The sequence below is a fragment of the Leucopleurus acutus genome, assembly GCF_964270905.1.
Source record: "Leucopleurus acutus genome assembly, chromosome: 2".
In the NCBI taxonomy this organism is placed as follows: Eukaryota; Metazoa; Chordata; class Mammalia; order Artiodactyla; family Delphinidae; genus Leucopleurus; species Leucopleurus acutus.
The window spans coordinates 47,248,793-47,263,888 of NC_139143.1; the positions used below are offsets into that span (position 1 = coordinate 47,248,793).

Consider the following 15,096-nt stretch of genomic DNA (forward strand, 5'->3'; position numbering starts at 1 on the left):
GAAGACCTAAACATATGGCTGGTCAATGGTCATGAACTGGAAAACTCAATATTAAGATCTTCATTCTCTCCAAATTGGTTTTTAGATTCAATATAATCCCACTCAAAATCCCTACAGGCCTTTTATTTTTTTTATTTTTATATTTTGGTTTGGGTGGAAATTGACTCTAAGTTTTAATGTATGTACAAAGATCCTAGAATAGACATAGCAGTCTTGAAGAAAAAGAACAAAGGCAGTAACTGATTAATATTTACTATTATGCTATGCCAATTAACACAGTGTAGTACTGATGTTAAGAATAGACAAATAAACCAGTGGAACAGCATAGGGTCCAAAAATAACCCTAAACATGCACAATCACTTGAAATATGACCAAGGCTCAGTGCCGTGGTGGAGGTATCAGCCTGATTGCAGGAGGATCAACAGAACAAGAGGAGGGGAAGTGGAGACACTTGTCATTTCCCTCTCATTCACACCACTGTTGTCTGGGTGCACTTCCAAAAATCAAAATCAATCATAAGATCATCTAATGAAAACCCTCTATGGTTTCTTTTTGCCCACATAACAAAATGTAAACTCCTTGGCAAGACCCTGGGATTCTATATCACTGGATCTTGCCTCCTACTCTCAACTTTCTTCTGTCCCCCAATGCTGACTCTCTGCTTTGGACGTAATGAATGCCTTGCTAGTCCCCAAGAGCGCTTCCCTCTGCACACGATCTTTCCTCTTACAAGACTGCCCTCCTTATTCCTCACCAGACTAACCCCAGTCATCTCCTCCCAGGAAGCCTTCCTAGATTCTCTCGATAGGCTAAATGCTCCTCGATAGTAAGACCTAACACCCTGAGCTGACCCCTCTCACATCCTCTATTGGTGTTTATTATCAGTGGTCCCCACTAGAGTGGGAGAAAATTGAAGAGTTGTATCCCAATCCCCTACCACCTAAGTCAATAAGTTTTCTTTAAAGAAGGAACACCCTAAACAAGATTCCAAGAAAAGTTGGTGGAGAATTAAGAGTAGAACTTGGGTTGGCCAAAAAGGAGCCTGAGAGAAAACAGACAATGTGAGAGCAGAGGGGAATCAGGCACATCAGCTGAGTCTGTTTTGCTCCAAAGTGCAATGCTTTTGGAGCATCATTAAGTTTTTACATTTTTTTTTAAACTCTGGAATCACAGTCTCATAGTAAATCACTTCTTCCAGGAAGCCACCCAGGATCAACTTCCTCCCATTAAAAATGCCCCCCAGCCACTTCCCTGGTCCCCACACACGCACCTAGGCTGATCTTGATTCAGGTGACTGTGTAGGGTACAGTGCCTACAGCCTGCTCTTCTGTTTGAAGCCTCTGCTTGAACAAGAGGCATGGAACCGCCACAATCCTTGACACAATCGTTGAGCTCACAGCTCCTGTAAGCTCAAGTCAGGAAGAAGACTGACTTTTTTTAAATTAAACTAAGAGGAAAATTTCTATGCTGGCTTGTCCTCACAGGTGAGAGGGGAGAGATGACAATATTGCCAGCATGGGGGCAGTAGTGACATTGATAACATCACTGAAGTCAGACCTGAGCCACCGGGGACTGCTGACAAGTCCCGATCATCAGAAGAGAAACACACCCAAGAACAACACTTCCTCCCACGAATGAGACACTTAGATGAAAATTACAGGGTGTCTGGTTTTGTCCTCTTTTTGCCAAAATAAATGTATGGTAGAAATACTCAGCACAAACAGAAAAGATAGAAATGCCAAGGAAAACAGTATGAAATGTGAGGAGACTATAATACAATTTCGTTTTTCTGTCTGTTGTATTACTAGACATAATAACTTGAGTTAAACGTTTTCGGTTTTTACCCAGGAGATACCACAGGCTGCTGAGATGGGCTGGTCGGCATGTCAGTGTCTCAGCTCCTCCCCACTCTCCATGTCCAAGGGATCACGGAAGGAGGAAATCCCAGGACCAGACCTGTGCTGATCAAGCTTAAATAACCAATGCTATCAGCAATGGGGTTTTTTACTTTCTATTATGAAATAATAAACAAACTATGGTATATACAGACAATGGAATATTATTCAAAAATAAAAAGAAATATGCTCTCTGATAGCCCCCCAAATATACAGAAGAACCTTAAGTACTTATTTCTAAGTGAAAGAAGCCAATTTGAAAAGGCTACATACTGTATAAGTCCAACTTTAGGACATTCTGGAAAAGGCAAAATGATGGAGACGGTAAATAGATCCGTAGTTGCCAAGTTAGCGGGGAGGGAGGGATGAATAGGTGGAGCACAGAGGGTCTTTAGGGCGGTGAATCGACTCTGTGTGATACACAATGGTCGACACATGTCATGCTCCATTGGTCAAAAACCCATAGAATGTACACTGCAAAGAGTGACCCCTAATGGAAACTGTAGACTTTCGCTGATAATAATGCATCAACATTGGCCATGATAAGCATCCCGCCCTCATGCAAGATGTTGATAATAGGGAAACTGCGGGTGGTAAAGGTGGTCTTTCTACTCTACTCTATTCTCGGTAAACCTAAAACTGCTCTGAAAAATAGTCTGTGAATAAAAGTAACTGCTATGACAAGACACGGGGACTGCCTGTATTGCTGGAAGTCCAGGAAAGAAAAGTCCTAGTCATCTCATGACTTTCAGCTGGACAGCAGAGGCGTCACCTGTGTGAGAACTCAAACGGTATCCATCTACTTAAATAGAAACCACAGGTAAGGCCTGAAAACTACAAATCAATAGGATGAGCAAGGTACATGGGTCCAATTTGCTTTCAGCATCAGTGATGAGGAAATCGTAGGTAATAGTGATCCTAGAAGAACCCAGAGGGGCGCCCATCTGTCAAGGAGAGAGAAGCAGGGCGGGCAACCAGCCTGTGGAGTCACTTCCGACCCCATGCTCACTGTCCGGCCCTACACACATGCACCAGCGACCTCAGCTTAGGGTCACCCAGGCTGACTGCCCAAACCTCTCACCCCTCAGCTGCGGAGGTCGGCGGTGGGGGGAAGGCGCTGTGCGGAAGGGGCCAGGCCAGGGAAGGATTCAGAGAGAGGGACTTGAGGAATGAAACACACAGCTTGGCTCACTCTGTCTCCAAATTTCTGATGAGGCAGCATGAGTGGCAGGGTAAAGCACAGATCTAGCAGTCAGGAGACCAGAGTCCAGTTTCAACTCCCTGGACAACCTGGTCCTTTCCCCTCATCTGCAAAGCGGGGACAATACCTGCCCTAGAGCCACTGAAGGTTACAGCTGAAATGCATCATCCTACAGGTGAGGTAAGCAAAGTCCAAGGAGATGAAATGACTTCCGTAAGTGTGCACAGCTGGGTGGCGGTCACACCTAGCTGACAAACGGCCTTCCTCCCAGTTCAGTGCGGTGTTTTTACCACCACAGATCTAAAACAGAGATAATCTGTGCAACAAAGAATATGATCAATAATATTTTAATAACTTTGTATGGGGACAGATGGTTCCTAGACTTAGCACAGGTGAAAGTTCTGTAATGTTTGCAAATGTCAAGTCACTATGGAATATACCTGAAACTAACATGATATTGTACATCAACCACATTTCGATAATAAAAAAGATAATCTGTGTGAAAGTATTTTGGAAAGTTAGATGCACTACATAAAGGGAAGCTGCTGATCTTTCCATCCGCACATCTAGTCCTGTTCTGCTCTGGCTAAGCATCTTCTGTGTGCTCTTGGCAAGTGTCAGCTGTGACCACCACTAGCCAGTGGTGTTGCTGTCCGAGGTTACAGAGTCAGGGAAAGAAGGAAGCTCTTGGCCCCAAGGCACCAGAATTGTGACCCGGGAGGTGGCACAGTTGGCTCCGTTCTCCTCTTTGCACTTCCATACTCCAATGTCCATAAATAATAAGGTCTCCTTAGGAGAGGGAATATGTTTTGTGACTAATAGTTCCATACTTAAGGCATGAAGCATACCAGGCCAATAATCCGCTAAGTGCTTGAAAGAGACTCATTGGCCTTTTGCTTCGGCATACCCCTTCCTAGCTTTCGTCCACTCCATTTTCAGACCTTTTGTCCTCTCACCAGCTTGACTAATATGCAAACATTTTCACGAACTGCCTCCAAAACAGATGATTACCAACCAACAGACTGGAGAATGACAAAAATGTAGGCCACCTACATAAGCGAACCAAGCTGACCAAAAGGGATCATCCGTGTGGCTGAAATCATGGAGATGGGCTCCATCCACAAGGCTGAGTTCACAATTGTTGGCTTTTGCAATCGAACCTAATTTCTTGACCCAAGGCTGGGGAGGGTCCGATCCTTTCACTCTAAGAGCCTCCACCTCAACACCCATGCCCGCACCCTAGACCCCCCCACACACAGATGGCAAAGCCCCCGCTGCTCATTCCCCTCTTCCCTGGTGGTCTCCACTGAGACACAATTCCATTGGCATAATTAGGAAGACACCAGAGTGAGGGCAGCTCCATGTAATTTTTATGAGAAATGAATCAATAATTTCCTATTTCTCCCCACGCTCTCTTAGAGGAAGGGCCTAGAGCCGAGGGAGCTGCAATAACAGACGAGCAACCTCACAGCAGAGTGTTGGATAAGAAGACAGCATACGGTGAATGTAGACAACAGATAGGTGCCCTTCACAGGCTCCCCAACCTCCTCTTAGCCCCACCAGTCCTTCATGCCCACTGATCTTATGGTGCCTTTTAACAAAAAGACCTGTACCTGGAAAAGGGTGCTGGGTCTGTCCCTTGGTGAGTATCTTAACCTGCCCATCTCATCACCACCCCAGCTGCCTTAGGGAAAATGCAGCTGCCCACCTCCCCGTACCTAATACCCAACCTCCCACTCACGACAACCAAGCTAATAGGTGAGCCACACACATCAGGAGCTTCTTGGTCAGTTTCGACTCAACAGTATCCTTCAGTGTTTGGTCCCTATTTTATCAAATCTGTCACTATTAGAACAGAGAAGGGTCAGAAGGTGACTCATTACTGTGACCATATGATTTGCTACACCATCCTGAGTGAGTCATATCCCCTGGGTTATTTGTGAGTTAAGAGGGTTAAACTACATGATACTTCAACTGGGCTCTGATCTCCAATAGGTCTACTCACCATAACCTGCTAAATGTCCCCATCCTACCCCACTTTCCTCCAACTCCCACAAAAGGTAGGAGGTCAGGGGGCTGGGCCTCTCATTTTTATAGTCAGTCTGGAGGTGAGACTAACACAAAAGAGATTTTAGAACTCACCAGATTTTGCAGCCGGCAGGGAACTCAAAATCCACCACCTAAATGCCACGCCTTCAGGCAGGTAAGGTAGTATCATCCCTAAGATGTAGCTAGGAAAACTGTAACCCAGAAAGGCTAAATGACATGCACAAGGTTCCCAGCTGTCTTAAGAGGTGAGAACAAGAGGACCAGCAGGCAAATCTTCAGTTTCCTCGTGTTCCCCCAACTCCACCACAGTTGTCATGGAAAGGCATGACATTCCATTCAGGTGTGAGCCAAAGCTTTAAAAGGAGCTACTAAATATAAAAACAAGACTTTACAGAAGCAAATCATAGCTAGAATCCCCTAATATTCATATTATTATTTATCATCAAGAAATTGTAGTGAGAGCTTTGATGCTAAACCCTTTGCCAACTAGAAGTCTACAGAGAAATTATGATTTTCCTACCTACAATCTATTTCATGAATCTGGAAATCAGAAACCACGTCAGGGTATTCACAGTTAATGGCAAAGGAATTCCAGCCCAACATACACAGAGCCTGGGAAGAAGCTCCCTGCTCTGCTAACCTACAAGGTAATCTTGACACATTCACATATGTGTTTACATCTCTGCCAGTGTTTAATAAGAAACTGTGGAAGCCGAAGAACTGCTCTATTTATCTGCAAAATTTTAATGCCATTGCTATAAATAGCAAATGGTTTATTTTAAAAACTCAATCACTTTTTTTAAAGTTAAATTTCACTTCCCATATGTGTATAAGAAGCTCTTTTAGGTTGAAATCATCAGTTGAATTATCTAAGCCAAAATGATCATATTTTCCTCACTAACTAACATAACAATTTCTAGAAATGTGCTCACAGTGAAAACTATCATTCCCAACATGTACTAAAATTCACATTTAAGAATCCCAACATTCACTTTAGGGACGATTTTTCTCTTGTAAATGATCAGTCTCGACTCATTTAATCTCCCTAAAAAATCCACACGAGCCACTCAGAGAATTATTCCTTGGGATTTTAAAGTCTATTAAAACACACCACACAGATGAAAGCAGGGGTTGTTCTGAGTCTGGAGCATCTGAACCTCAGCTCCTCTTCACTGGAGAGAAAAGTAGTAGGTAGTTGGGTCCACACAGAGGAAGGGGCTGGAGTCCTTGCCCACTGCTGGTACTGATCTGAAGGCAAAGAGGCATCACTATGCCACCAGCAAGACATCTAGTCACTGGCAGGTTTTGTTATCCTGGCAGGAAGCTGGTTGTTCCCTCCAACTCTCTCAAGGCTGAGTCCCACTAGCCATTTAGCCCTGAGAGTGTATCTTGCCTCAACTCAGCCTCCCGATGGCTTCCTGATGACCCACCCAGTTAGCAGTCCAGCTGGATGGAGACCTCTGGGACCCTCTGTAATCTGAGTCAATGAGGGCCGCTGCTATCTGAGGCTGAAGACTTACCAGGTGTACTGCCATCTAAAGTGTCAACTGAAGAATAGGAAAAAGGAAGAACAATGTCCATAGAACACTTAAACTAGATTAAGAACCTGACATTTTCCTTTGCCATGACGTTACATCCTTGCTTTTTCAAAGGAGAAAATCACTTTAACCCGCCCAGTGGCCCCTTCCTGCTGCAACATGTCCTAGGCACCCATTCAGTGACTGTTTAAGCATGTCTTGATTCCAGCACATTTACAGAGCATTTATCTTCTTTTAATTCCTTCCATGGCCTGTAGGACTAACAACCCACAGCAGGGTAATCCAGTAGCAGTACTCCTCTTAGCCACAAGAGCCAGGCTTAACCACAGACTGACTACCTCAGCAAATTTAGGCAATGGAGAGCATGGACAATTGAACGCCATTGGTCACCTCCAAAACTCATTTCAGCAAAGAAACAACTCATTCTTTCCCAACATTTACCAAAAAGAAAGAAAGAAAGAAAGAAAATGAAAAAAACCGCAAGCAAACTTGGAGGAGAGTACCATCCCTGTTGCCAAGAGTTAATTAGCTTTCAAACAGCCAAAGGTCAGCAGCAGATAATAGAAAAGTCCCCATAATGAGAGTAATCAGTAGGTAGGCATTCAGCAATTGTATACCAAGTGAAAGATTCATCAATGCAATGGCAATGCATGCCTGCTTCTGCAGCCCCACCACCCAAGCCAGTGGCTTGCACTCCACATGGAATAAGAAGGAAGCCTCTGGTCTCCTCCACATCCATCCACTGACATGCAGGGCCTCCAAACCTCCAAAGGACAAAAACACCAGGCAAGGATATCAATCAAGCATCATGCTCCCTATGTTCCAGACATCAGTCATGCTAGTTCCCACCCATTTAATTACTCTTCTGTTGACCACCCACAATTAATTTAAAGACATGACAACAAGGTCTGAGATTTGAGGGATGTACCTGACTCTCTCTCCCCTCCAGGAGTGGTGGAATCTGATCAGCAAAACCAATCTTCCCTGGATCACCCATAAAGGCACTAACCTCATCCACGTTCTCAAAAGCGTTGATGACATCATATGGCAAACAGGACAGAAGGTCAATCACAAACCACGTCTTCAGATAGTTCATGCGGATGAGTTTGGGGTCGGAAATCACCTCCCCAGCTGGTCCAACAAAAGTGGTATGAAAATTCAGCACAATGTCCACCAGAAAGATAACATCCACGATGCTATCCACAACCAGCCAGGCCACGTTGTTCTGCCTGGTTTTAAAGGAGACATTATAAGGGACCAGGATGGCTGTATAGAAGGTTAAGATCAAGATGATCCAATCCCACGTGGTCTTGAAAACACAATAATGTAAGATGATGTGAGGGGGAGTCTTTGGTGCCTCTTGCTTGTATTGGGGAAGGATGTCTGAGCCCAGCTGCAGAACCTGTACAGAAAAAAAAGGCCAAGAGAGAACTAAGTTAGGATTTCACTGTCAGCATCAAACCAGTCAGTATCTGTCAGAGCCAAATACTCATAACACTCCAGACAGATCATTAGATGCAAGAACAGGTACCAAAGGACTATGGCAGAATGGAATTGAACATTGTAATATAATGAATCATATGAAACAATAAAACACTGTTATTCAGCTTACTGTGAGCCAATCATTGTACTAAGTACTCCACATACAAGTATTATCTCACTTAATTCTAAACACAACCTTGTTTTATTAGCCAATCATTATTCTGTGTGACAAGTGAGAAACTGAGGCGCAAGAGAATTAAGCAACTTGGTTCCTGAAGTCAAGATGGTGGTGGGGGAGGATGCAGAGTTCACGTCTCCCCACAACTAGGGCACCTGCCAGATGCTGGTGGGGGACCTCAATGCCCAAGGAGATAGGAGGAAACCCCAAGCGACCTGGTAGGACGTGGAAGGGAGCGAGGGGGGAGGAGAAGTGGAGGCTGGGCAGGACAGGCACCCCTGAGGGGTGGCTGGGAGAGGGGAGGGATTCCCACACCTGGAGGGACCCTCGGGGGCTCAGAAGATGGGGGGTGGGGTGCACCTAGCATTTCACCTGTCCAATCAAGCTCGGGAAACCTGCTGGGGCCTGGGCCAGGTCCTCTGCCCTCCGAGGCCCCCTCCGGGCCACGTCCATCCTAGGGGCGTAGAGGTGGGGGTAGGGAGGAAGAAGAGAAGAGGTGGGCGAGAGGGGCGCTCCAGGACCAGGGAATCAGGGGAAGCACCACGGTGTTTCCCCCACTGACTCAGCCCAGGAAGCCTGTTGGGCTTCCGGGTCTGGTCCTCTGCCTTCCAGGGCCCCCTCTGGCCTCATGAGACCTAGGGGCATAGGAGGGAGGGAGGGAGGGAGGGGAAGAAGAAGAGAGGCCAACAGGGAGGGGCCCTTCAGGATCAGAGGATGGGGGCAAACACGTCTAGCCTGCTGGGGTCCTGGATCTGGTCCTCTGCCATTCAAGGCCAGAGGCACTCCTGGGCCCCTCCTGCTACACTGAGCCTAAGTCCCCCCCCAGCACCCCCACCGCCCACTGGGGCCTTTTCCAGCCCTGTGGGTCCTAAGCATAGGCCCCTTCCCACCACCTAAACCCTGCCCCTGCCTGAGCCCTGCCCCTCACAGCCAGGGACTTTTCCAGCTTTTTTTTCCCTCCTCTTTTTTACTATTATACTTCTGTTTTACATTCCAGCTGTTGTTTCACCTGTATTTTTACTTTTTTTATTCTTTCTAACATATCTGTTAGTTTTCTACTCTTATTTTATTTTTGACCCTTTGTTATTCTTCTGCTCCTGTTTTCTTTTTTTGCTGCCCCGCGCAGCTTGCAGGATCTTGGTTCACGAGCTGGAGGTCAGGCCTGAGCTCCTGTGGTGGGAACTCTGAGTCCAAACCACTGGACTAACAGAGAACCTCAGATCCAAGGGAATATTCATAGGAGTGAGATCTCCTGGAGGTCCTCATCTCAGCACAAAGACCCAGCTCTACCCAGCAGCCTACAAACTCTACTGCTCGAAGCCTCAGGCCAAACAACAAGTATGACAGGAACACAATCCCACCCATCAAAAAACAAACGAGATGACAAAAAACTATGTCACAGACGAAGGAGCAAGGTAAAAACCTAAAAGGCCAAATAAATGAAGAGGAAATAGGCAACATACCTGAAAAAGAATTCAGAGTAATGACAGTAAAGATGATCCAGAATCTTAGAAATAGAATGGAGGCACAGATTGAGAAAATACAAGAAATGTTTAACAAAGATCTAGAAGAATTAAAGAACAAACAGATATGAACAACACAATAACTAAAATGAAAAATACACTAGAAGGAATCAATAGCAAAATAACTGAGGCAAGAGAACAAGTAAGTGAGCTGGAAGACAGAATGGTGGAAATAACTGCCTAGGAGCAGAATAGAGAAAAAAGAATTGAATACAATCTCAGAGACCTCTGGGACAACATTAAACGTGCCAACATTCAAATTATAGTGGTCCCAGAAGAGGAAGAGGAAAAGAAAAGGTCTGAGAAAACATTAAAAGAGACTATAGTGAAAAACTTCCCTAACATGGGAAAGGAAACAGTCACCCAACTCCAGGAAGTGCAGAGAGTCCCATACAGGATAAACCGTAGGAGAAACACACCAAGACACATATTAATCAAAATAACAAAAATTAAATTCAAAGAAAAAATATTAAAAGCAACAAGGGAAAAGCAAAAAATAACATATAAAGGAATCTCCATAAGGTTATCAGCTGACTTTTCAGCAGAAACTGCAGGCCAGAAGGGAGTTGCAGGATATACTTAAAGTGACAAAAGAGAAAAAGCTACAACCAATATTACTCTACCCAGCAAGGGTCTCATTCAGATTCGATGGAGAAATCAAAATCTTTACAGACAAAGCAAAAGCTAAGAGAATTCAGCACCACCAAACCAGCTTTACAACAAATGCTAAAGGAACTTAATCTAGGCAAGAAACACAAGAGAAGAAAAGACCCACAAAAACAAACCCAAAACAATTAAGAAAACGGTAATAGGAACATACATATCCATAATAACCTTGAATGTAAATGGATTAAATGCCGCAACAAAAAGACATAGACTGGCTGAACAGATAAAAAACAAGACCCATATATATGCTGTCTACAAGCGACCCACTTCAGACCTAGAGACACATACAGACTGAAAATGAAGGGATGGAAAAAGATATTCCATGCAAATGGAAATCAAAAGAAAGCTGGAGTAGCAATATTCATATCAGATAAAATAGACTTTGAAATAAAGACTGTTACAAGAGATAAGGAAGGACACTACATAATGATCGAGGGATCAATCCAAGAAGAAGACATAACAATTATAAATATTTTTGTACCCAACATAGCAGCACCTCAATACATAAGGCAAATGCTAACAACCATAAAAGGGGAAATCAACAGTAACACAATAATAGTAGAGGACTTTAACACCCCACTTACACCAATGGACAGATCATCCAAACAGAAAATAAATAAGGATGGGCTTTCCTGGTGGTGCAGTGGTTGAGAGTCCACCTGCTGATGCAGGGGACATGGGTTTGTGCCTCGGTCTGGGAAGACCCCACGTGCCGCAGAGAAGCTAGGCCCGTGAGCCATGGCCACTGAGCCTGTGCGTCCGGAGCCTGTGCTCCGCAACAGGAGAGGCCACAACTGTGAGAGGCTCACGTACCACAAAAAAAAAAAAAAAGAAAAGAAAAGAAATAAGGAAATAGAAGCTTTAAATGACACAACAGATCAGATGGATTTAATTGACATTTATAGGACATTCTACCCAAAAGTGGCAGAATACACTTTCTTCTCAAGTGCACACGGAACACTCTCCATGATAGACATATCTTGGGTCACAAATCAAGCTTTGGTAAATTTTTAAAAATTGAAATCATATCAAGCAGCTTTTCCAACTACAATGCTATGAGACTGGAAATCAATTACAGGAAAAAAAAAAACTGTAAAAAATGCAAATACATGGCAGCTAAACAATGCACTACTAAATAACTAAGATATCACTGAAGAAATCAAAGAAGAAATAAAAAAAAAACACAGAAATAAGTGACAACAAAAACAGAATGACCCCAAACCTATGGACACAGCAAAAGCAGTTCTAAGAGGGAAGTTTATAGTAATGAAATCTCACCTCAAGAAACAAGAAAAACCTCAAATAAACAATCTAACCTTACAACTAAAGCAACTAGAGAAAGAACAAAGAAAACCCAAAGTCAGTAGAAGGAAAAAAATCATAAAGATCAGAGCAGAAATAAATGAAATAGAAATGAAGAAAACAATAGCAAAGATCAATAAAACTAAAAGTTTGTTCTTTGAGAAGATAAACAAAATTGATAAACCTTTAGCCAGACTCATCAAGAAAAAAAGGGAGAGGACACAAATCAATAAAATTAGAAAAGAAAAAGGAGAAATCACAACTGACACCACAGAAATACAAAGGATTATAAGAGACTACTACAAACAATTATATGCAAATAAAATGGACAACCACAAAGAATTGGACAAATTCTTGGAAAGGTACAATTTTCCAAGACAGAACCAGGAAGAATTAGAAAATATAAACAGACCTATCACAAGTAATGAAACTGAAACTGTAATTAAAATCTTCCAACAAACAATAGTCCAGGATCAGACAGCTTCACAGGTGAATTCTATCAAACATTTGGAGAAGAGCTAACACCGATCCTTCTCAAACTCTACCAAGACAATTGCAGAAGGAAGAACACTCCCAAATTCGTTCTGCAAGGCCACCATCACCCTGACACCAAAACCAGACACAGATATCACAAAAAAAGAAAATTACAGACCAATATCACTGATAAATATAGATGCAAAAATCCTCAACAAAATACTAGCAAATAGAATCTAACAACATATTAAAAGGATCATACACCATGATCAAGTGGGATTTAACCTAGGGAGGCAAGGATTCTTCAAAATACACAAAGCAATCAATGTGATGCACCATATTAACAAATTAAGGAATAAAAAACATATGATCATCTCAATAGATGCAGAAAAAGCTTTTGACAAAATTCAACACCCATTTGTGATAAAAACTCTCCAGAAAGTGGACATAGAGGGATCCTACCTCAACATAATAAAAGTCATATATGACAAACCCACAGCAAACATTATTCGCAATGGTGAAGGACTGAAAGCATTTCCACTAAGATCAGGAACAAGACAAGAATGTCCACTCTCACCACTCTTATTCAACATAGTTTTGGAAGTCCTAGCCATAGCAATCAGAGAAGAAAAAGAAACAAAAGGAATACAAATTGGAAAAGAAGAAGTAAAACAGTCACTGTTTGCAGATAACATGATACTATACATAGAGAATCCTAAAAATGCCACCAGAAAACTACTAGAACTAATCAATGAATTTGGTAAGTTGCAGGATACAAAACTGATGCACAGAAATCTCTGGCATTCCTATACACTAACAACAAAAAATAAGAAAGAGAAATTAAGGAAATAATCCCATTTATCATTGAAATGAAAAGAATAAAATATCTAGGAATAAACCTACCTAAGGAGGCAAAAAACTTGTACTCAGAAAACTATAAAACACTGACGAAAGAAATCAAAGATGAAATAAACAGATGAAGAAATATACCATGTTCTTGGATTGGAAAAATCAATATTGTGAAAATGACTATACTACCCAAAGCAATCTACAGATTCAATGCAATCCCTATCGAACTACCAATGGCATTCTTCACAGAATTAGAACAAAAAATTGTACAATTTGTATGGAAACACAAAAGACCCCGAATAGACAAAGCAATCTTGAGAAAGAAAAATGGAGCTGGAGGAATCAGGTTCCCCATCTTCAAACTATACTACAAAGCTACAGTAATCAAGACAGTATGGTAGTGGCACAAAAACAGAAATACACGTCAATGGAACAGGACAGAAAGCCCAGAGATAAATCCACATACATATGGTCACCTAATTTATGACAAAGGAGGCAAGAATATACAATGGAGAAAAGACAGCCTCTTCAATGAGTGGTGCTGGGAAAACTGGACAGCTACATGCAAAAGAATGAAATTAGAACTCTACCTAACACCATATAAAAAAATAAACTCAAAATGGATTAAAGACCTAAATGCAAGACTGGACACTATAAAACTCTTAGAGGAAAACATAGGCAGAACACTCTTTGACATACATCACAGCAAGATCTTTTTTGACCCACTCCCTACAGTAATGAAAATAAAAACAAAAATAAACAAATGGGACCTAATGAAACTTAAAAGCTTTTTCACAGCAAAGGTAACCATAAACAAGATGAAAAGACAACCCTCATAATGAGAGAAAATATTTGCAAACGAAGCAACTGACAAAGGATTAATCTCCAAAATATACATACAACTCATGCAGCTCAACATCTAAAAAAGAAACAACCCAATCAAAAAATGGGTAGAAGACCTAAATAGACATTTCTCCAAAGAAGACATACAGATGGCCAACAAACACCTGAAAAGATGCTCAACATCACTAATGATTAGAGAAACAAATCATTTTTGTTTCTCTAATCATTAAACAAATCATTTTTGTTTCTCTAATCATTAAACAAATCAAAGCTATGATGAGGTATCACCTCATATCAAAAAGTCTACAAACAATAAATGCTGGAGAGGGTGCAGAGAAAAGGGGACCCTCTTACACTGTTGGTGGGAATGTAAATTGATATAGCCACTATAGAGAAAAGTACGAAGGTTCCTTAAAAAAACTAAAAATAGAACTACCATATGACCCAGCAATCTCACTACTGGGTGTATACCCTGAGAAACCATAATTCAAAAGGACACATGTACCCCAGTGTTCACTGCAGCACTATTTACAATAGCCAGGACATGTAAACGACCTAAATGTCCAATGATAGATGAATGGATAAAGAAGATGTGGTACATATACACAAAGGAATATTACTCAGCCATAAAAAGGAATGAAATTGAGTCATTTGTAGATATGTGGATGGACCTACAGTCTGTCATACAGAGTGAAGTAAGCCAGAAAGAGAAAAACAAATATCATACATTAACACATATATGTGGAATCTCGAAAAATGGTATATATACAGATGAACCTATTTGTAGGGCAGAAATACAGATGTAGGTGTAGGGAACCAACATGTGGACAGGGTGTGGGGGAGGGGAGGGTGGGACAAATTGGGAGATTAGGTTCGACATAAATACACTACCATGTGCAAAATAGATAGCTAGTGGGAACCTGCTGTATAGCACAAGGAGCTCAGCTCGGTGCTCTGTGATGACCTAGATGGGTGGGATGGGGGTTGGTGGGAGGCAGGTCCAAGAGAGAGGGAATAGAGGATATACATATAGCTAATTCACTTCATTGTATAGCAAAAACTAACACAACATTAGAAAGCAATTTTACTCCAGTA

At 42.2% G+C, this 15,096-nt stretch overlaps 1 protein-coding gene across 2 annotated transcripts in view; it reads right to left on the reverse strand.

Annotated features, from left to right (window-relative positions):
• Positions 1 to 15,096, reverse strand: part of KCNH1 (potassium voltage-gated channel subfamily H member 1) — a gene marked incomplete at both ends in the record, with an annotated part of 420,139 nt that overhangs the window by 308,968 nt on the left and 96,075 nt on the right. The window contains one exon of one of the 2 annotated variants that reach the window (XM_082832647.1): positions 7,694 to 8,086. In XM_082832647.1, the coding sequence (XP_082688773.1) occupies positions 7,694 to 8,086 (393 nt within the window). Of the gene's footprint in view, positions 1 to 7,612; positions 8,087 to 15,096 lie in introns of both variants that reach the window. The other variant, XM_082832646.1, reaches the window with a different exon arrangement.